We start from the raw sequence: 22464 nt of genomic DNA, 5'->3' as shown, positions 1-22464 counted from the left end.
TTCCCCTTACCGGTTTTCTTTAAAAAAAAAAAAAAAAAAAAAAAACAGAGTCTGGCACATAGCAAATGATCGATCGAGGTAAGCGAATATTAATCTCTTCAGTCCTATCACAGAATCAACTGCAGCTCTTGTATACTCCGCCATTCTGTTCTGTTTAGAGAGCTTGGATTAGGGAAATCCTGGGGCATATATTAGTGGAGTATTAAAAGTCCTGGGGGCTGGGTTAGTTCACTCCGTAGTGCGTGATGCTGATAAAACAAGTGAGTCCTGTCGTCCAGTAACTCGTCTAAGTTTTTATACAACCATAATACATTAAAATTCCAATTCGTTTCACATGGCCAGCAGGGGTCAGTAAACTCTCAGTGTTCACGTTGCTTTCCTAGAGCAGGCCTGGAGGGGGCAGTGAGGGACCGTGGGAAAGTCTCGCCCCCGGCCCTGGCCTCCTACGGGGCTGCCTGACCTTGGGCTCCATGTTTCTTTTCTGTAAAATGACTCTGAACTCTAAAGCACTGAGAAGCATCGGCCCGGTGTACTCAGTTAAAAAACTAGTAAATGTGGAAATGTCACAGGTAGCCCATCTCTGGAGGGATATTTAAGAAGCTTTTCATAGAGGAATAGGGTGGGGAGACATCACTGAGTATTCCACCGTAGCTTGTAAATGTACCATCCACCCTTTTTTTTTTAGAAATGCGCCTCCATTTCCTCGGCTCCGGGCCCACCGTGTTCGTGGTGTCGGCCGTTTCCCGCCGTCCTAGAGCGGCCCCGCCAGTGCTACTTCCGGCCGCCGGGGCGCGGAGGACCCCCGCCCCCATCCTGCAGGGACGTGGTGCTGGACACCCACAGCCTACTGGGCTGCTCGGCGAGGCCCGGCCCACCCCTATCCAGGGAAGGGGTGGGTGGTAGGGACAGGGCTGGGTGCCTGAGTCGCGCCAACTTCTGCCCCTAGTTGACTCAGCTTCCTAGGATCCCTGCCTAGATTCGGCGTCACTGAAGTTCAAAACAGCCTCCCTTGCCAGACTCAGTAGCTCCTCAGCACCTCCTGCAAAAAGTTCAGAGCCTATGTACCCCAATAGCCTTCAAGGCTCAGGGCACACTAACCTGCTCAAATTCAAACCAGATATTTCCCTGCAGGGAAGCTCTCTGGACATGCGTCTAGCTTAAGGAGCCTTCGCGCCTCAAAATCTAACCCATCCTTCAATGCCCTCAAATGCTATTTCCAAGAAATTCCTCCTGGGGCACTTCTGCCCTGTTGGGGCTCAGAAAATACCCCAAAGTATGGCGCTTTGGTTATGCTTAGTACTTTGAACTAAAGGAGAAGGAAAGGCCTCAAAAGCAGCCTCAGAAGCAAAGTCTCTTTGTGGTAGTGAGCATGACTGAAGCCATGTTGGGACCTAAAACCCCATGGGTTCTACAAGATTTTAAAAAGACAGTTTTTTTTTTTTTTCTTGGCATGCATTTCTCTGAGTTCCCTGTTTCCCTGTGGTTATTTGATATTTTGAACCTTGGTTATGGGGCAAGATGACATTATTTACATAAGTGTAAAGTTGTTTTCCAGCCAGCCTGAAGCTGCAGACTTGCTACAAGACATGTACTATCCAGACCCTGGGAAACCGAGGATTGCATTGATAAAGCTAGGCTGATTCCACCCCTCCAGCAGGACCCTGAGATAACAGCAAGGATGGGAGCAGAAACCAGATGGAGCCTTGGCAAGACCTTGCACCTGGCTCCCTGCACGGAGCCCCCGCAGCTCACATCCCTGTCCCTCCTACTTTTCATTTCCCACCTTCTGTTCCATCAACCCCCTCTTTAAAAATTGCTCAGTGAGGGGCCGGCCCTGTGGCACACTCAGGAGAGTGCGGCACTGGGAGCGCAGCGGCGTTCCCACTGCAGGTTCGGATCCTATATAGACTGGCTGGTGCGCTCGACTGGCTGGTGCGCTCAATGGCTGAGCGCGGTGTGGGTGACACCAAGCCAAGGGTTGCAATCCCCTTACCAGTCACGAAAAAGACAAAAAAAAAAAAAAAAATTGCTCAGTAAAACTGAGTCTTGGAGATGGCCTTAATCTGGCCATTCTCCTTTAGGTTTACTGGGGAGATTGGTTAGTCTAACATCTCTCCTCAGGTTATTGGGATTCCTGAATAAAAGTGGACTTCCATTTTCACCAATGAAAGGAAAAGCCCCAGCCCAAGCGCAAAAGAAACACACCAGGAGACAGGGACTCAACCAAAGTGTATTAGGCAGGCAAAGGAACAAGTGGGCTGCCCTCTCGGAAGTGGGAGCAGCAGCAGGGAGAGTCGGGCTGGGCCTTTTATATCCATTCAGGCTGAGCTGGACTGTTTCTATTGGCTAAGAAGGAAGGGGACGGAAGTGAGCTGGGTTTAAGCTGAGTTGGGATTTTTCTATAGGTGGAGAAATTCATGGGTGCAGGAAGGGGATGTGGTGGTGAAGAAGGGAGAGGGAGTTTCTTGTGATTCTCGGAAAACATGCTGTTCTAGGGACCTGAAACTCTCCGCAGCCATTTTGGGTGTTTCTCCCATCCGCCCACCATCTTAGACATCAGCTAAAACATAATTGCCTAACATTCCCCCCTCTTTGGTTTAGATAGGAAAACGGGTGTTGCCATCATCTCTGGCTACTTCCTGCGGAATGGGGGGTGTCGTAGGGGTTGTCAGAAGTGGGCACGCAGGAGTAGGAGTGGAGCAGAAGCTGGCTGACAGATACCCTAGACACCTCTCAAATTCGTTCTCGAGGATTGGAGATGGTAAGGGATGTTGAGTTTCCAGGTGATGTTCAGACTTTCGGAGACCTGCTGGGTGACACTGGAGGTGAAGGCTGGGCTGTTGTCATGTGGGTGAAATCAAGCTGCCAGTCCTCCCCTGTTTGATGGCCTTGGAGATGATGGTTAGGTCCTACTCTGTGAATTCCCCTTTGAGAGTTAACAGCAGAACAGGTGTTGCAAGACTGATGAACCTCCTCAATGAGCTTTCGGAGGTGTGGGTTATGGGAAAGGGGTTCTAGGAACCGACATAAAGCTTTTGGGCCAATGTGGAGGGATTGGTGGACATCTGTAATGATGCTGCGGACTAAGTGGCCTGGGAGGGCTGCCTTATCTTGTATAAAAATCCAACCCCTAGGGGCCAGCCCGGTGGCGCACTGCTACAGTGCGCCGCTTGGGAGCGCGGTGGCGCTCCCGCCAAGGGTTAGGATCCCACATACAGACCGGTTCCCGCTCACTGGCTGAGCGAGGTGTGGGAGCAACACTGAGAGTTGCAATCCCGTTGCCAGTCCCGGTCCGGTACGGGCGCGACACTGAGGGTTGCGATCCGTTGCCGGACACGAAAAAAAAAAAAAAGACAAAAAGGAAAAAAAAAAAAAATCCAACCCTTGTCCCCGATAATTCCCCCCAACCGCTTGAGGGTTTGAGTTTCTTCTTTGGTATACGAGGGGGAATGGGGTGTGTTGAGGAAAAGGAGAGGAGCTGGGGCGGAGCCTAGAGCCATAGCCTGGGCTGTGGAATCGGCTTTGTTGTTGCCTTTAGATATAGGGTCTTTAGAGGACTCGTGGCCACGGCAGTGAACGATAGCCACCTCGGTTGGGAGGCTAAGGACCTTGAGTAGCTTTGAGATGAGGGGGCCCATTGATTATAGAGGTCCCTTTAGTAGTAAGGAATCCTCATTCTTGCCAGAGGACAGAATGAGTATAGGTGATGAGAAAAGCATATCTGGAATTTGTGTATATAGTGACCTGTTGTCCCTTGGACAAGGTCGAGGGCCCAAGTGGGGGCTATTAGCTCCATCTTTGAGAGGTTGTTCTGAGGGGAAGGGGTACAGCCTCTAAGGTGGCATCTAGAGTAACGACAGCATAGGCTGCATGCCTTTGGCCGTCTGGGGCAATGAAAAAACTACCATTTATGAAAAGCACATGGTCAGGATTAGATAGGGTCTGGTCAGAGAGCCCTGGATGTGAGGGAATAAAGTCTTCTAAAAGTTGAGGACAGGAATGTAAAGGGTTGGGAGTAGTGGAGGGAGTAGGCAGAAGGGTTGTGGGGTTTAAGCACGTTGCGGGGGGTGGATAAAGAAATCTGGGGATTTTCAATGAAAAGGAGGTGGTACAGTTGGATTCTGGAAGGAGTCAAATGGGCGAGGGATTTGTGGCTGAGCAGGTACCCCAAGCAATGGGAAGAAAAGACAATGAGGGGTTGGCCCAGAGTAAGCTTGAGAGCTTCCTTGGTTAGGGAGGCAGCAGCTGCTAATGCCCTGAGACATGGCTGCCATCCCTGGACCGTGACATCTAGCTGTTTTGATAGGTATGCCACTGTCTGATAGGCCGGTCCTGCAGGCTGGGCCAGGAGGCTGGTAGCCAAGCCAGAACGCTCATCTGTAAGTAGATGAAAGGGCTTTGAAGGGTCTGGGAGAGCCAGGGTGGGTCCTGCAGTGAGACAATCCCATAGCCTATAGAAAAGGTGTTTAACAGTGGTGGGGTCAGTTAATGGTTGCTGTGGGGTGTCCTTAGCTGCCTTGTATAAGGGTTGCGCTAGAAGGGTGAAGTTGGGGATCCACTGTCCGAAGAAACGCACAAGGACCAGAAAGGAGAGGATGTCGTTGGCACTCTGGGGAGACTGGAGATACCAGAGGAGGTGGATATGGTCCCCTGTAAGAGACTTGGAAGTGGGGGTTAGGGATATGCCTAGGTAAGTAACTGTGGGGGTGCAAAGTTGAGACTTGGAAGGAGTAACCCGATAACCCCTAGACCCAAGGAAATTGAGAAGGGTGGCAGTATTCTCTTGGGAAGAGGATCATGAGGGGCTGCAAAGAAGGAGGTCATCCACATATTGGAGGAGGGTGCTGTACTTTAGACTGCAGAGACTAAGATTTTTGGTTAAAGCCTAGCCAAAAAGATGGGGACTATCTCAAAAGCCTTGTGGCAAAACAGTTCAGGTAAGTTGTTGCGAAGTATGTGTGTCAGGGTCCTCCCAAGTGAAGGCAAAAAGGAAATAAGAGTCTGGATGAAGGGGAGCAGGAGGGAATTATTAGGAAAGAATGAGAGAAGGGAAATCCATCCAGGCTACAGGAAGGGAGGGGGTGGGGTGGTCCGTGGATTAGAAGAGGTGCCATCAATTCCCATGACCGCCACTGGGGAGGGGAAGCTGGTGCCCAAGTAGGAAGGCAGCACAGAGTAGGTAGCCCCCGTGTCCAACAGGAAGGAAATGGACTTACCTGCTACCTGGAGCATGATCCTGGGTTCAGCGTGGGTGAGAGGGGTTTCTGAATCTGGGCCCCATCAGTTGTCATCCAGGCCAAGGAGCTGGAAGGTGGGACTTACTGGCTTGGAGTTTCCTCCGCGTGGAGGCGCCAGGGACCTTCCGATGCTGGGGCAGTCAGACCTCCAGTGGTCCATCCTCTGGCATTGAGGACAAGGGCATATGGGTTCCTTTGGATTTGGACATTGACGGGCCCAGTGTCCGTCAGTGCCACACTTGAAGTAGGCCCCTGGGGGGCGCTGGGTTACCCCTTTCCATTGACTCCCAGAGCCAGCCGGCCGCAGGGCTGCTACCAAGGCTTGGGTTTGGAGTTGGACCTTCTGCTGGACCCGGGCTTTTCTTTTAGGTTCGGCTATTTCCTCCCCGGCATTAAAATCTTTAAATGCTATTCTCACCAGGTTGGGAATGGGAGTTTGAGGGCGGGAATGATTGAAAAAGAAAATGGGGGGCTAGGAGAATAGCTTCCGCCGGGGTAGAGGGTTCGAAAATTTAGGGGCGTTTAGGGTCAATGGAGCTGATGTGAAAAGAAGGGGGGTGTCTGAGTAAAGAGGACTTTGAAATGAGTGGGTAGGATGGTTGGCAATGGCAGGGCAGACGGGTGGGGCCGATAGGGGAAGGGACGTGAGCACACCGCAGGCAAGGCTGCCGTAGGAGCTGTATCAGAAGTCAGAGAAGCAGGTAGAGGGTCGGGAGGAACAGGTCAAGCAGACGGGAAATCAAAGTCGGGCTCCAGGAGCTCAAAGGAGGAGGAGGAAATTAAAATTGAATTCAGAAAGGAGAAGCCAGTTAATTCAGAATGAAACCCGGTCTGGTTCCAGAGTGGAAGTAAAAAAGGGTCAGGAACTTAACAATGGCTGTAGAAGTTGGAGGGAGGAGAAGCAGAGGAGAAGTTAAGGTCGAGCTCCAGGAGCTCGGAAGTGTGAGCGGAACTCCAGGAGTTCAAGAAGGAGAGGCCAGTCCACTTAAAATGAATTGAGATCGGGCAGTTCCCATAATCCCTGCCGGGCAGCCCCCAGAAAAAAGGCTCAAAACAGGTAAAGGTAAGGGAAATAAACATGGATCCTGGCTAAGACAAAGAAGAGAGAAAGGGAAAAAGAAAGTAAAAAATTCTGTCCGATCTGGGCGGGGGAACTTAAAAGACAAGAGCGGGGGAGAAGCCAGTGAGCACACGTAAAATGGGAAAAGGGAGCGACGGGGACAAAATAGTTCCAGTAACCGAAAGTAAAACAGGTCATGGATAAAGGGAGCTCCAGGAGCTCCGGAGACAAGGACGGAGCAGTTACAGTTGACCAAAGGCGAAACAGGCAGTGGGTAAAACGGGGGTAACAGGGAGTGGATAAAGGGAGCTCCAGGAGCTCCAGAAAAAAGAATGAAGCAGTTACAATTGACAAAAAGCAAGACTAAAAAGGGGAAAGAGACCTCGGGTGCTAGGAGTGGAGCAGCCACAACTGAGCTAAGAGCCTGGAAGACAGAGGGTACAGGAAAAAGGGGCGAGTGGGGGAGAAAGAGTTGCTGGCCTCCAAGCTGGCGGGCTGGCCAGGTTTTCAGGGGGTTTGGACAGAGGAGAAGGGGGAAAGGATTCAGGGGTTTTTGGAGCAGACGGAGCCGGTGTGGTTTGAGCAAGGAAGTCCGGTTCCAAAATGAAAGTAAAAAAATGGAGGGAAGGGCCGACCCGGTGGCGCACTGCTGTAGTGCGCCGCTTGGGAAGCGCGGTGGCGCTCCCACCGAGGGTTCGGATCCCACGTACAGACCGGCCGCTCACTGGCTGAGCGAGGGGCAGGAGCAACGCCGAGGGTTGCGATCCCGTGGCCGGTCCCGGTCCGGTACAGGTGCGACACTGAGGGTTGCGATCCGTTGCCGGTCACGAAAAAAAACAAAAAAAAAGAAAAAAAAAAAAAAAATGGAGGGAAGAAAAGAAGCAGATGAAAAGGTAAAATTGGGATTAACCCTTGTTCATCTGGTGTTACAGTTGCCTGTGGCTGGTAAGAAAAGCTTGGATATAAGGAATTTTGGCCCATTTTCCCAATCGCTCGCAGAAATTATATAGATCCCACAAGATGTTGGGGTTGAGAGACCCGAAAGGGGGCCACTTGTTTTGGTTCTCTAAATGATAATTTGGCCATTCCTGAGTGGAAAGTCGAATAAGCTGTTTGGGTTTTAAATCTGGAGTTAAGCCTAGTGTACGTAGATGTTGTAACAAGCACTTCAGGGGAGAGTCGGCCGGGAGAGAGGGAGCAGCCCCCATAAGGGACGTAGATGGTGCAACTAGCACCTATAAGGGACAGTTACCAGAACCGAAGGGGCGTCCCCACTTCGGCTGAAGAACTGAGAAGCCTCTGATCACCAAAAACAGTCGTCACTGGTTTCCAATGATTGAGGGGTCCCCAGTGGGTCCGACAGCCTTGGGGTGCCTGATGCCGAGGCTTTCAAAGTGCCACGAGGGCAGGAGAGAAACCTGGTTTTCCGGAACCGCGCAGTGGTAGAGGAGAAGGGGGAACTCCCGCACAATCTGGCCGAGTCTCTACCTGAGACATAAAAGGCTGGGACCAACGAAAGGCACCAATAAGGGATAACTCACCAAATTGGAGATCAGTGTTGGATATGCTGGTGGCAATCAGGAAGAAGGGCTGGGCTGAGTGTCATCACTGGTGTGGACTCCAGGCCATGGGCAGAGAAATGGATGAGGGTCCAACTAGGAGTGGGGAAACCCCATCCGAGTCATGGAACCAATGAAAGGAAAAAACCCCTGCCCGAGCGCAAAAGAAACACACCAGGAGACAGGAACTCAACCAAAGTGTATTAGGCAGGCAAACGAACAAGCAAGCTGCCCTCTCTGAAGTGGGAGCAGCAGCAGGGAGAGTCGGGCTGGGCCTTTTATATCCAGTCAGGCTGAGCTGGACTGTTCCTATTGGCTAAGAAGGAAGGGGAGGGAAGCGAGCCGGGTTTAAGCTGAGTTGGGATTTTTCTATAGGAGAAATTCAGGCGCAGGAAGGGGACCTGATGGTGAAGAAGGGGGGAGGGGTTTCTTGTGATTCTTGGAAAACGTGCTATTATTCTAGGGACCTGAAACTCTTCGCAGCTATTTTGGGTGTTCCTCCCATCCGCCCACCACCATCTTAGACATCGGCTAAAACATAATTGCCTAACAATCAACATTTGACTTTTGAGTGGTTTGCTTTTTTTTTTTTTTTTTTAAAGATGACCGGTAAGGGGATCTTAACCCTTGACTTGGTGTTGTCAGCACCACGCTCAGCCAGTGAGCATCCCTATATGGGATCCGAACCCGAGGCCTTGGTGTTATCAGCACCGCACTCTCCCGAGTGAGCCACGGGCCGGCCCGAGTGGTTTGCTTTTGAAAGGGGGCAGGCAGCCACACCTTTGTCCCAGAAACAAGATTTGGGGAGCCTCAGCCAGGAGCTGAGTGCCCCCACGGGTATCATCTCTAGCTAGACTTCTCCTGCCCTGATGTTTCTCTACCCACTTTCTTCCCCAAGGCAAGCCATAGAAACTAGAATTCCTCTTCCCCCAGACAGGTCATAGAAACTAGAAATATTACTGTAATCTTTTCCTACCTTTCTGAGTGGGAGTGGGCCATAAATTCTCTGACCTTCCTTGTCTCATATTAGGTCATAAGACCTTTGTTCCAGAGGGGTACTGCCATATACTGGGTAGGAAGGAATGCTACACGGAGGCAAGGCCACAAAAAATCTGGACAGATAGACCTTGCTGGGTATCCCCCCTCAGTCTGTTACCATTAGATCATACTCTTTTTTTTTTCTTTTTGGCCCCTGGCTGGCATGGGGAAGATCATACTTTTTTTTCCTTTTTTTTTTTTTTTTTTTGTCCTTTTTGTGACCGGTAATGGGATCACAACCCTTGGCTTGGTGTCACCTGCACCATGCTCAGCCAGTGAGCGCACCGGCCATCCCTATATAGGATCCGAACCCGCGGCAGGAGCTCCGCTGCGCTCCCAGTGCCGCACTCTCCCGAGTGCGCCATGGGCCCAGCCCATACTTTTTTTTCCAATCACATTTCTACATGGCTGTCCATTTTTCATCGAATCTAAGCATAAAAATGGACGGTTTTCCCTGGGTCTTTGGGTCTTCATTTCTGAAGTCTCCTGTGTCAGATAAAATTTTGGTTAAATAAATTTGTTACGCTTTTCTCTTTTTAACCTATCTTTTGTTATGAGAGTGTCAAGCATGACCTTTATGATAGGTAAGGAAAAGTATCACATCTTCCTACCCTACGGCCCCATGCTAGAAGCCTCCTCAGAACTGTGGCTCTATGTCTATCTCTACAGCCTGGAGCATTATCTGCCCAGAAGGTCTTCCCAAACCTGTGCCAGCAGAATTCATACCTGGTATCTCTCTCCCATAGTTTAGTGTTAACTTTGAGCAGGAACTTCGTCTTGGTTTGCCAACATCTCTTGCTGTGAGGCACCCTCCCACAAGAAATGCACTTACACGCCACTCATGCAGAAAAGGGCAGTTTATTCACTCCAGTTGGCCAGTGTCCGTCTCCCAAGGAGCAATCAAGGAAGAGCAGCCTCGGGCCTTGGTCTTGTAGGGTTTTTAAAGGCAAAAACTACATCCCGTTGGCACATGGGTTTGTCCAGGTGCACAAAGTAAGCTAGGGAGCTAGGTCACAGAGGCCAAGAATGAGCCATTCGAGAAATCAAGCATACCAGTTTTCATTGTGTGTGATTCCTGTTCCCATGTAATAATTCACTGTGTACGGCTCCTGTTTCTATGCACTTGGTTTTGTTTCTATGAGAAGGTCAACGGTTTCTCATGCAGAAAGGAGGAGGGTAGTCTGCAGGTCAGACAGGGGGCAAAATGGAGTTACTTAGGTTAAGCAAGCAATTCAACAGAAGCAGATAGCGTACGTTATGAGGGTGTAGGGAGCTCTATTTCACTCTAATACCCAGAACATCTAGAACAATGCCTGGCACACAAGAGGTGCCCAATTGGATTTCATTAAGTGAATGTATAGGTAGTCGTAGGTTATGTTTCTGGAGTGATCCGTGTTCTTCTCCAGGACTACCAAACCCCAAACCAGCCCTCATCTGCTGGGTAGAGGAGGAGTCCCAGCTGTGGGGCCCAGATGCTCAGGACCCTCCTGAAGAAGGAAGACTAAAAGGAAGCCAGAATGGTGAGAAGTGGGGGCTATGTTTCAGTTCCAGTTGGAAGGGAAAATGTTTTGTCGAGCAAGAAATGCCACCTGTATGTTCCTTGCTGCTGGTGTTATTAATTTTTGCTGACCTGAATTTTTGACACTACTGGAGCCTTGGACCTTGACCTTCTCTTTCTCACTTAATTGGCTTGGAGACATCCAGTGGTAAGATGATCAGGCCATACTGTATGAATCATCCAAATTCTAGGTCAGTGGCAGCGTGTGAATTCACGCTGGAGGCAGTTCACCTTTCTGTCTCCAGGTCCCTGGACCCTATAACAGCTGCTCCTCTGGTAGGTCTTGAGGTGCATATGAATATCCCTGCCTTGTGAGCCCCTGAATTGGCCAGCACAATCCAGGGGTGGGGTGGTCCCCAAGGGCTAGGTACTCATCTGAATTCTTCTGCTGTTGTGAGAGTTGATTCTGTCCCCTGAATATAAGCAGCCCTTGGGGAGCTGATAGGGCTGGAGGTAAGTTTGAATCTGCTATGTTTCCTGACAGCCACTCAGAAAAATGGTACATTTGGAAGGGACCAGCAGGAGTCTGTTTGGGAGCTGTCATGAGTCCCTGGGGTTGGAGACACTGACCTGATCTCTGAGCCTCTGGCCAGGGCTCCCTGTAACCAGGCCTTCCCCAAACCCTCTGTCTGTGCCTGGCCTCAACACCTGGCATTCACCTAGCATCTTCATTCCTGTCCCAAGTGCAGTCACCCTTTGCCAATATCGTCAACCTGGCTTGGTGTACTCCGTGGAGTGACTCTTCACCTGCAGCTCGTAGAACACCTGCTTCTACCACAGCGAGTACCCCTCATGCTACCTGCTGACCCAAGCAGGCAAGTGCTCCCAGGCCTGTCCCCACTGTGGGTGGTGCTTCAGCTGGAGGCCCACCAGTGGCCTGGTGCCATGGGCCTCAGGGGACCCCAGGTTTGTGAACTATGCCCATGGTTCTTCCCAGGAGGGCCCAGACTCCCCAGAGAGCTTCTAGTACTACCCAAAGCTTTTCCAGGCCTGTGGGTGATGGACACCACACAGAGGGATGGGCACTGACAGGTGACAAAATGCCACTGCTCTTAAGGGAAGTGTTCATGTTTTTCTTGTGTCCTTCAGGGGACTGAGAGGCTGGGAGAGCTAGGGCTGGGGTCCAGACCCCCTGGGCAACCCTGCATCCTTGTTCTTTCCAGCCTGTCCTCCATCAAACCTTTCTGCTTGGCTAGGCTGACCCCTCCCAAGCTTTCTGTTTCCTCCCCTGGCCTGCTGTGATCAACTCTTTACTGTTGAGTATGCATAAAGCAAATGTACTTCACAGGGCCTGGTTTTCCAAAGCCTTGCAGTTTCAAATACTGACCTTGCAAAGAACAGGAAAATTTCCCCAGGCTATATAGTCTTTGTTATAAGATAAAGAATTATAACACAGCACGGTTGCTGACTCAAAGACAGACAGGTTACTGATTGATATGTAAAGATACTGGGAAATTGCTGTAAGAAGAGAATGTTTGCTAAAATCAAGCTTTTGTTGCAAATTGCATTATGGAAGGTCACCTTGCTTGTCTTACTGAAAGTTACCAGCTTCCATTGTTAAACTTGTTAAACTCTACTTAGCAAAAATCCCACCTATGTTCTCTTCCTGTAACTTCCTGGTCTGGAGAATAAATGTGGGAAGAGAACCCCAATTCGTGGTTAATTTCCCAAATGGAAGGAATGCCTCGCTCCTGAGGGTTCCAGGAGATTAACCCCTTCTGGGGGCTTCTCACTGCTCAGAAGAGATGGGCTTTGAGTAATCTTCCGTGGCTCTGTCACCCAGGGGAAAAGGGGTGACAAATCCGTGGGAGACAAAGCAACACTTTATCTGCCCAGCTCCCCTGGGTGTGGGGAGAAGCATCCACCAGCTTGGAGGTGTTGGGCTGAAGCCTCTGGGGGAGCCTTTGAAAGGAGGCAAACTGTCAGAAGCTCCAGGCTGGACGCCAGACCTGCTGAAGAGGTGAATGAAGTCTTTTTCAAGAAATGTGTGAAATGCTGCAAATGATCTAACAGGCCAAAAAAAAAAAAAAAAAACCAAGTCTTCCCAGGGCAGGGTATTCATGATGGCATGTGGGAGCACAGAGTAGGCAGTCAATAAATGTGAGTAGGCAGGGCCAGCCCCGTGGCTCACTGGGGAGAGTGCAGCGCTGGTAGTGCCGAGGATGGCCAGCGTGCTCACTGACTGAGCATGGTGCAGACCACACCATGCCAAGGGTTGCGATCCCCTTACCGGTCCAAAGGGGGGAAAAAAAATGTGAGTAGGCAGTCAATAAATAAAATAAATTTATTTTAAAATGTGTGACATTTAAAAATAAAAGCAGAGGTCTGGGGGTAGAAATGGGGGGGAGTCGGTGACATTTGTTGGGTTAAAGACTCCAAAGGGACAGGATGGGGGAAGAAAGGGATGAACTGGGTTTGAGCCCTGCGGAGTCCCAGGTACACGTGGGACATTGGTGCAGGGGCAGGGAGCCAGGCCTCAGCGGGAGGCGTCCTGCAGGGCAGGTGGGGGGAGGGTAAGCTGGTAGAAAAGCGGTCCTTCTGACCTTTCTCAGGCCTTACCCGCTGCCCCCACGATCTAGAAGCGCCCAGAATTTCAGGCTCCAACCAGTTTCCAACAGCGGTTTTCTTTTATTCACTCCATTTTTTTTCACCCTCCACCTTGGGAACAGGCTGCTGTCACTCAGTTTTTGAGGTAATGAGGACAGAGCAAGAGTGATGGGCTTGAGCCCGATTATGAACGGTCCAGAGACGAAAACTAACATCGGACTTCACAGAAGCCCAGCGGCCAGCCCCGGCCCACGCCGCCCTCCGCCGGCTGCTCCTTTGTCCCCGCGCCCCGGGCGGGGCTGCGAGCCGGGCCGCGGACGCCCGGCTGGGTGTGGGGGGGGGCACCGGTCGCCGCCGCGGCCATTTTGGGTGAGGGCACGAAGACAAAGCTGCCCGGAGACGCCGGGTGGCGTCATCGTGGGCCCGCTTTTGCGCCGGAGCAAAGTTCGGGAGGCCGCGTTGCCGCCATGTTTTATGAAGGCATCCTGCAGTTCTGATGACGTCCCCGCAGCCTTCGGCTCTTAGTTGTCATCCACTTTAGTGGGCCCTCGAGAGGCCGGTCCCTGCTCTCTCTCTCCGTAATGACCACCCTCCAACCCCGGGACCCGGTCTGGGGACGCGTTCTTGGGCGAGAGAGGTTCTGCTGACCCAGGCCCGGCCAGGGGGGCAGCTGGTGCGTCGCCGGGACCGGCGGTTCCCATGGCGCCGCCTCCGGCCCCGCGCCCCGCCCGGGACCCAGACGGGGCCGGGCCCGAGTGGAGGAAGCCCGGGGCCGTGAGGTTCGCGGACGTGGCCGTGTACTTCTCCCCGGAGGAGTGGGGGTGTCTGCGGCCCGCGCAGAGGGCCCTGTACCGGGACGTGATGCGCGAGACCTACGGCCACCTGGGCGCGCTCGGTGAGGCCCCTAGTCAGAGCCCCTCCTCCCTCACCGGGGTTCACAGGGGAGGTGATAGAGTGCAGAGGATTGCAAGCCCTACCCCCGCACTGTTCCACCAACAGCACCAGCCACTTCCCATTCCTGGGCTTCAGGTACCCCCTGGGGAGTCTTTCGGTCCCGCAACCTCTTCATTCAGGCAGGAGCATTTGCAGACCCTGTCCAGGTTGAGTATAATTTTGAGGAGGAGCCCTCACCCTGGCAGGGAGATGTCCTCTTCCCAGGATAGCCTCTTAGGCCAGCACCGTGACCCCTGTTCTCTCCCAGGATTCCCGGGCCCCAAACCAGCCCTCATCTCTTGGATGGAACAGGAGAGTGAGGCTTGGAGCCCCGCCGCCCAGGATCCTGAGGAGGGGGAAAGCCTGGGAGGAGCTCCGAGAGGTGAGGGATTGTCCCGGGTCTCTCCTGACTTTGTTCTCCAGGGCTTCCCGTCTAGCAAAGTTTTCTTTCAGGTCCCCAATTCAGGCATTCGTATAGAAAGTAAAGAGCTAACCTGTGTTGGACACTAGATGGAGTGGGGGGTCCGAGGTCCCGGCAGTGGGCCCGTGCAAGGCGGCCTCCCCGCAGCGTGGGGTTTGCGTTCTTCTCCTCCAGGAGTCGGAGGCTCGAAGCCAGCGCTCATCTCCTGGGTGGAGGGAGAGGCGGACTTGTGGGGACCCGATGCCCAGGATCCGGAGGTGGCGAAGGCTCCGGCAGGAGTAGATACAGGTGAAGTATTGGGTATTCAGTCTCATGAGGACTTCTCTGTGCTTGACCCATCCTGGCACCCTCTGCTTAGCAGTTTCTTCCCTGAATTGCTTTCCTGGCCCCTGCCTGGCTTCTGGATTCCCCCTAGAAAGGGGCTGTGATTGGACTCAGGCCCTGACATACCCACCTCTGAGCTCCTCACACCTAGTTGGTCTTAAACTCTGTTGACTACGTGTATCTCCAGGCCATCCTCCCTGCTGTGTTCCCACACTCTGGCTCCTCTGCCACCTCCTGTGTTTTAGTTTACTTTCTCTTGGCTTCCAGTGTTTGCCTTCTTCAATTCATCTTGTTAACCTTTGCAAAGTGCCCAGCCCCACTGAATTTAGCAATGCCGGCCATTTTCACGCCTTTCTTTGTGCTGTTCCTGCTTCCTGGAGCATCCTCGATGTACACTCGTCCTTCGTAATGCAGCCTAGATGCTGTCATCTCTCCCGCCTCCCCCAAGTGCCATTTCCCCAGCCCTGAGGCACAATGTTCTATTCCTTCCCTCTTCTCCTGTTTCTGTCTTTGCAGGCGAGGAAAAGGTGTCCATCCTAGCTGCCCTGCCTGGGTGCTGAGCACCAAGGCGGCTGTACCTAAGGGTCTTCTCTGTCACCAAATGGGGTATGGGATTCAAGGACTAGGACTGAGCCACAGTCTGAGCTCTCCCCTTACCTCCCAGCAGGTTCCAGAAAAAAGGAAAAGAAGAGAGAAAAGGAAGGGACTGAAGCCCTGGGGAAGACCTTTTCAATGGCCACAGGTCCTCCCGGGCTGAAGGCTCTCCTGGTCCCCTCTCCTGGGCTCCCTTACGGTTTGGAGCAGCCGTCCAAGGGGCCTCGCCGGGGTCGACCCCCGCTCGGCGCCCACCCCCGTGTCCCGCGAGCAGACCAGCGTCACGGCTGCCACGTGTGCGGGAAGAGTTTTGCCTGGCGCTCCACGCTGGTGGAGCACCTCTACACCCACACGGGCGAGAAGCCCTTCGGCTGCCCGGACTGCGGCAAGGGCTTCAGCCAGGCCTCCTCCCTGAGCAAGCACCGGGCCATCCACCGCGGTGAGCGGCCCCACCGCTGCCCTGACTGTGGCCGGGCCTTCACCCAGCGCTCTGCCCTCACCACCCACCTGCGGGTGCACACAGGCGAGAAGCCCTACCGCTGTGCTGCCTGTGGCCGCAGCTTCAGCCAGAGCTCGGCCCTGTACCAGCACCAGCGGGTGCACAGCGGCGAGACGCCTTTCCCCTGCGCCCACTGCGGCCGCGCCTTCGCCCACGCCTCGGACCTGCGGCGCCACGTGCGCACCCACACTGGCGAGAAGCCCTACCCGTGCCCGGACTGCGGGCGCTGCTTCCGCCAGAGCTCCGAAATGGCAGCCCACAGGCGCACCCACAGTGGCGAGCGCCCCTACCCCTGCCCTCAGTGTGGCAGGTGCTTCGGCCAGAAGTCAGCCATGGCCAAGCACCAGTGGGTCCATCGACCAGGGGCCGGGGGGCGCAGGGGCCGGGGAGCCAGTGGGTTGTCTGTGTCCCTGGCCCCTGGCCGGGGGGACCTGGACCCACCTGTGGGCTTCCAGCACTATCCAGAGATATTCCAGGAGTGCGGGTGACAGCCTCAAAAGTGACAAGGCACAGGGTGAAGATCTAGACGTTGCCTGGGGCCCAGCATGGCTCCAGGGAGGTCACAGAATTCCTGGCAGGAGCTGGAGCTGGGGGATGAGAACAGTCTCATCTCCGTCTGCCCTCATCTTGCTCCCTCCTGCCCCAGACTCTAGCAGCCCCGTTTGCTGAGCCAGGGCTGAGGTGAAAAACCCCACCAGACCCCCATGTGTTAAGAGGATTGAGGTAAATGAGAACCTTGATTTACCCATGTCTTTTTACTACAGAAGTTGAAAACTGATGGTGGCGTAATGAATCTGGCCTGTAGCTACCTTGTTTATTTATTTTTTGGCCCAGGCAGCATTTTTAAATGTTATGAATTAGTGGTAAAAGTTTAAAAATCGGGATACTTCACACAAAAATCGAGGTTTCTGGCTTTTTTGGAAATATTCATAGATTTGGCAGCTCAACCTAAACTCCTGCAAGACCACAGTTGGTGGGAGCTGAGCCCACCCCTGTGGTCCCAGTCTATCCCCCCTGCTCCCAGTCCATCCCTGGTGCCCCTAATCTATCCCCTGTGCCCCCAATCCATCCAGTCGATGGAGCTGCAGCCAGAACTCTCTGTTCACCATGACCCTCCTGACCAAGCATCTGTTAACATTTGTCATGGCTCGCTTTTAGCATTTTTGGTGTTTTTCTTCAAGTAGAGCAAAGAAGAAAGTGAAATATTTCTTGAACCCATGTCTGTCAAAGCAGGCCTTATCCACCTGGCATTTGCCATTCATTTATATGACCTGCTGGGCTCCTATAGTCATTTGAGTTTGCAAACCATTCTCTACAGCATTCAGGTTTTCCTGAATTGGAGAGAGCATGTATGTGAAAGAGTGGCAGAAGAGAAGTGAAAATAGGCTTTTTTTAGATCTTTGCTGTATCGCATTTTATGATTTTCTTTTCTTTTTTTTTTTTTTTTTTAAGGATGGCCGGTAAGGGGATCTTAACCCTTGACTTGGTGTTGTCAGCACCACGCTCAACCAGTGAGCTAACCAGCCATCCCTATATAGGGATCCGAACCCGTGGCCTTGGTGTTATCAGCACCGCTCTCTCCCAAGTGAGCCATGGGCCAGCCCTGCGTTTTATGATTTTCAAAGTACTGGCTTGTCCATCAAGTCATGTCATGCTCGTCGCTGGAGATGGAAGCAACTTGCTTGAAGAGGACATCACAGTCAAGAGGAGGCAGTCAGGATTGAATCTTTCATCCCAATCCAAGTGGTATGTCTGCTGTGCCACGGCACCACTCTCAGCTGACCGGCTGTTCCTAGTTTTGAAAGGGAAGACCCTGAGAGGTCCCTCAGTCCTCCCTTGGCCTCCCTGGGAGAGCCCGATGGCTCAGGCCTTTTTGGTCAGCCTAGACCCAGCCAGGAGGGCCTCATCACATTTTTGAACCAGAGATCTCAGCTTTTCCATCCTTTTGCAGTTGAGGACACTGAGACAGATGGCGAAGCAACCTGTCCAAGGTCACATGCAGAATGAGACCCCAGGGTTCTTGGTTTACTGCTGTCTTTACCACATCCCTCCTGAGTCCCTTGCCAGTCTCTCAGCCAGGGTTCCGGAGGGATCTGCCCACTCCCTATGACAATGGGTAGGCCTTAATCTGGACTGGGACAGGCTAGCCCAGTGTCAGCAAAGCCCAGGCACCAGAAGAGTCTGACAAAACAGCCACGTGACAGACCAGGTTAAGGGAGAAACCAGCCTGGGATGAGAGTTCCAAGGTGAAAGCAAAGCTTGCATCTTTGCTCTGTGTAGATCCCCACCACTGTGAACAAAGGGGACTAGGCCAGGAACATTTGTGTTAGATTTGTAGCCATAGGGGATCGTACCCATCTGTATTCCCATGCTCTGCAGAGAATCCCCCGCCCCCCGCCATATCACCTTGTGACTCCATTATGCATCTATCACTAAGTCCTTTGTGGTCAGAGCCCACTCTTGTGCAGGTGACAGAAGCAGCCAGCCATGGGCAGACCCCGCCTGCCTGTGGTCAGGACATTTCCCTCAGAGAGTAGTAGCAAGGGCTTCTGTCCTCTGCTGGCTGTGCACACAGCCTATTCATTCATTTCAGCCCTGCGTCTGGCTACCTTAGGGAGGAAGAAACCAGATGAGTCAACCTGGAGAAAATTCTAAAGAATGAGGTAGGATATTTGAAGAAAAGACACTTTGGGTGAAGTAGTGAACTGACTCGATCCCAACCAAATCTTCAAATCCCACCCCACCAAATCCTCCCTTGCTTTAAGCTTTTCTGGGGAGGATTGGCTCATGTGCCATCTTGTCACAAGGGGAACATGGAGGGAGAAGAGGCACCTTGACAGTAGGAGCTACCTTTGTGCCAGCTTTTATTAGCAGTGTACAACCCCCTCCCTCCCCAATCCCCCGTGCTGCCGGGGAAAGCCCAGCTTGCAACACCAGTTCTCAGCTCAGACTCAAAACCAGATCCAGACCCTGCCCTCAGCTTGCCAATTAAAAGTGCCATAATTACTACTTAGAGATCTCTGAGTGCTTTGAAGTTTGGAAGGTTTGCTTAGGGACCAGAAACCAGACCCAACTCCTCTGCTTCCTGCTCTCATGACCCAACCTTCCACCATTTAATCAATTTTTTAGTGTCATGAAACCCTTAAGCCTCAGCGCCACTCCATTCTCAGCTCCTTGTCTCTTGGCACAGATACTTCCACCCAAAGTAGGGCTTCCGTTTCTCTCAGTTACCACAGGTCTTTGATGCTCAGCCCAAAAGCAATTTAAGCAAGGGAGAGGGTTTTCCCAGGGCTTCATTGGTGCATTAGGAGAAAAGCTTTTCTGCACCAAACAGGATAATCCCCAGCCCAGTGGCCTACAAGAATGAGAAATAGAGGCCATGACCACAGGGCCTGTCTCTAGCTTGTCGAGGCCACTTAAAACAAGGGTAGGTACTAATTTGAGCTCCAAAGACCCCTACAATTCCTTGGAATGTCTATCTGTGTGTGTCTTTCTAGGAATAGAACATTCTAAGATGTTTATTACTCAAAGAAGCTAAAAACTGCTCTAGGCCAGTATTTTCTTTTTCTTTTGGGTGGTTGGCCAGTATGGGGATCTGAACCCTTGACCTTGGAGCTATAGCACCATGCTCTAACCAACTGAGCTAACTGACCAACCCCATAGGCCAGCATTTTCAAAGTAAGGCCTCCCTGCCACAGAATCAGACGGGAGTATCTTTTAAAAATGTAGCTAGAAGGGCCGGCCCATGGCTCGGGAGAGTGCGGTGCTGATAATACCAAGGCCACGGGTTCAGATCCTATATAGGGATGGCCGGTTTGCTCACTGGCTGAGTGTGGTGCTGACAACACCAAGCCAAGGGTTAAGATCCCCTTACCAGTTTTTTTTTTTTTCCTTTTTGTCTTTTTTCATGACCGGCAACGGATCGCAAACCTCAGTGTCACGCCCGTACCAGACCGAAACCGGCAACGGGATCGCAACCCTCGGTGTTGCGTCCGCACCTCGCTCAGCCAGTGAGCGGCTGGTCTGTATGTGGGATCCGAACCCTCGGCGGGAGCGCCGCTGCGCTCCCAAGCGGCGCACTGTAGCAGTGCGCCACCGGGCCGGCCCCCTTACCAGTCTTTTAAAAAATAAAAAAAATTAAAAATGTAGCAAGATACCTGCACCTTACCCCTAGCCTATTGAATCAGAATCTCCAGGGGTGGAATATTATGCTTGCTGAAGTCAGAGAAAACTATTGCTCTAAACAAACTTTATTTTCTAGCTGCTTTTAGTTTTGCAAGAGTCTCAGGGCCTGTTCCAAATGTGTGAGGCCAGGGGATGACCTACTCATACACAAAGATCCCTTATTCTCTTTGTTCTTCCCACAGAGCCCTGTGCCATGGCTGGTCTCTTGTCGGGTACCTCAGATCAGACTGAATAGACTGGGGCATCTCTTTTAGCATCTGACAGAGAGGCATTTAGAGGGCTTGTCCTTTGCATACAGCAAAGCAGTAGTTCATGCAGAAGGCTTTCTTACACTAGAGCCTTGTGCAGGCTCTCCCTAGCACAGGTGCTGTGGTACAGGCCATGCTGGCTGGACCATGAGCATCGGTGCACTGAATGGCTCTGCCCAGTGCTGCTGCACACCAGGGGAGGATGTTGGGGACATCTACCTAACTCAGCACCTGCACAGGGGATCCTCCTCTCCATGGACACAGTGCTAGAACAAGGCCAGTGGACTTCCCCCTTGTCCTCTCTTGAATTAGTCGGTGCTGGGTCAAGTTGTAATTCTGGTTTATCAGAGGCTTCCTGTGCACAGAGCCTCACTGCTGTGGGTGTGTGGCAGGCTGAGGCTGGCTGCCTGTTGAATTCCCTGTGCATAGGCAGGACCCAGGTGCTGGAGGAGGCTTGCTGGAAGTCAGTCATTCTTTTACTCTAGGCTTCAATGAGGCTGTATTTCCACGTTGAAATGCTGGTGCCAGAACAACTTGAAGACCTGGCCCACCTTCTGCCACCCTTGGGGCTTGTGGCATGAAGAGTGCAAGCAGTTGACCATATCAGAGCTGGGGCTGGAGGCCTGCAACACATTTTGTAGGGTATGACAGCTTCTTGTGTGAGTTTTCTGGAGGATGAGCAAGTTGGAGGTCAAAGAAAAGTGTCTCATGAAGGACACTTTGGTTTCTCACCTGTGTGAGTGCTTTGAGGATAACCAGGGGGTGCCCCATATCCATCTCTTCCCAGTGGGTGCATTTGTAGGGTGTTCTGCCTGTGTGGGCTCTCTAGTGCTGGACCAGGTGAGCCATTCTTAGTAAAGGTTTTAGGACAAACAGACTTTGAGATGGGAGCTGGAGGCTGTTCCTTTGGGAGGCAGAAAGTTACCCCCAGTTCATTTTTGGGACCATCTCTATGATTCTAATAGTCTCTATTGAGATCTATAGGTTTTAGCCTTTTACCACTTGGTATTCTCCAAATTCTTGTTCTCATCTTTCAGGAGAATGGAAGATGCAATCTCTTACACTTTCCTCTGTGTAATGGTAAATTAATTAAAAAAAAAATTATGGGTTTTTACAATTTCCTTATTTTAAAACACTACTGGTTCTCCTAATGCTTTCCAAATGTGAGAAAACTCCCTCTCTCTCTCTTAAGCCATCTATAACTAATGACAGTTTGGTAAAATGTCATTTAGAACAGAGATAAAAGTATTTGTTTTCTCCCTATTTGATCTCCCCAAATTTAATAACTTTAAGTATCCTTATGATTATTATGGCAATGTGGCTATTTTTATAAGTTCAATGAAAATTAACTCTGTCTCTTTATAACAGGATATAATTTAAAACTTTGGATATAAGATAGCATGTCTCACTTCTAAGTTGCTGACCCCTCTTTCATGTTGCTTTAATTTGGCCTAACTGCTGCTTCGTCCTGCTGTTCATCACCCCCCGCCCCCCCACCACCGATGTGGGACAGGGGATCACTGAAGGAAAGTGAGCGGGATGCTTCTTTTAATCACTCCCTGGGAAAGGAGTTCCCAGTGCTGTGGGATTTATGCAAAGAAAAGTAAGACCTTTTCAATCAAGATATTTATCATCAATGCTTTTATTAGTAATGCCTTGTTCATAAAGGGGGAAGTAACATCTCTACAAAAGCAGTTCTCTAAATTTTCCTGGCCTTTAAGGGGTGTTTGTAACTTGGATGAGACATCCTGTTCCTAAACAAAAGACTTGTAATTGATCAAATATTTTACAAAAGACTAGACACTCTGAAAGCAATAATGTCCTGGACAATTTAACATCAAAAAACTCTCTGGACTCAGAATCAACTATTATATGGAGCAGAATCCCTTTCCAGAGTTTCAACAATTGGTGATTACACCCAATTCACAGCACATAGAATGATGCCAATGCAGCCACTGAGAGACAATGACATCATCAGTCCTCACCTGAAGTAAATTAAAAGGACTTGCCATGCTAAATGATACCAACTTTGCTTTAAATGCTTTTGTCTTAACTGTGCCAACCTGATCTATAGCTTTTGCCTTTTCTTTTAAATAAATAAAATGGGGGGAGATGTAGAGGATGCATAAAGCGTATGTACTTCACAGGGCCTGGTTTTCCAAAGCCTTGCAGTTTCAAATAATGAATGACCTTACAAAAAACAGGAAATTTTCCCCAGGCTATTGAGTCTCTGTTGTAAGGTAAAGAGTTGTAACACAGCA

At 51.4% G+C, this 22464-nt stretch overlaps 1 protein-coding gene across 2 annotated transcripts; it reads left to right on the top strand.

The window, feature by feature from the left end:
* Positions 1-13698: 13698 nt before the first annotated feature.
* LOC103609643 (zinc finger protein 764-like) lies at positions 13699-16891 on the top strand. Of its 2 annotated transcripts, none has more exons than XM_008593953.1 (3): positions 13699-13894; positions 14528-14641; positions 15345-16891. In XM_008593953.1, exons 1-3 carry the CDS (start codon positions 13699-13701, stop codon positions 16256-16258), a joined length of 1224 nt encoding a protein of 407 aa, XP_008592175.1. In that variant the 3' UTR covers positions 16259-16891. The 2 variants fall into 2 exon arrangements, with proteins under 2 accessions (XP_008592175.1, XP_008592167.1); XM_008593945.1 differs by having other exon boundaries at positions 15342-16891.
* The last annotated feature ends 5573 nt before the right edge of the window (positions 16892-22464 follow it).

The sequence above is a fragment of the Galeopterus variegatus genome, unplaced genomic scaffold, assembly GCF_000696425.1.
Source record: "Galeopterus variegatus unplaced genomic scaffold, G_variegatus-3.0.2 Scaffold162, whole genome shotgun sequence".
Classification (NCBI taxonomy): Eukaryota; Metazoa; Chordata; class Mammalia; order Dermoptera; family Cynocephalidae; genus Galeopterus; species Galeopterus variegatus.
This window is presented reverse-complemented; position numbering and strand designations above follow the sequence as displayed.

Coding starts and splice junctions, on each gene's coding strand:
- LOC103609643 (XM_008593945.1), top strand. CDS start 13,699: ATGGCGCCGCCTCCGGCCCCGCGCCCCGCCCGGGACCCAGACGGGGCC. Junction 13,895..14,527: donor CGGCCACCTGGGCGCGCTCG/GTGAGGCCCCTA, acceptor CTTCTCCTCCAG/GAGTCGGAGGCTCGAAGCCA. Junction 14,642..15,341: donor TCCGGCAGGAGTAGATACAG/GTGAAGTATTGG, acceptor CTTACCTCCCAG/CAGGTTCCAGAAAAAAGGAA.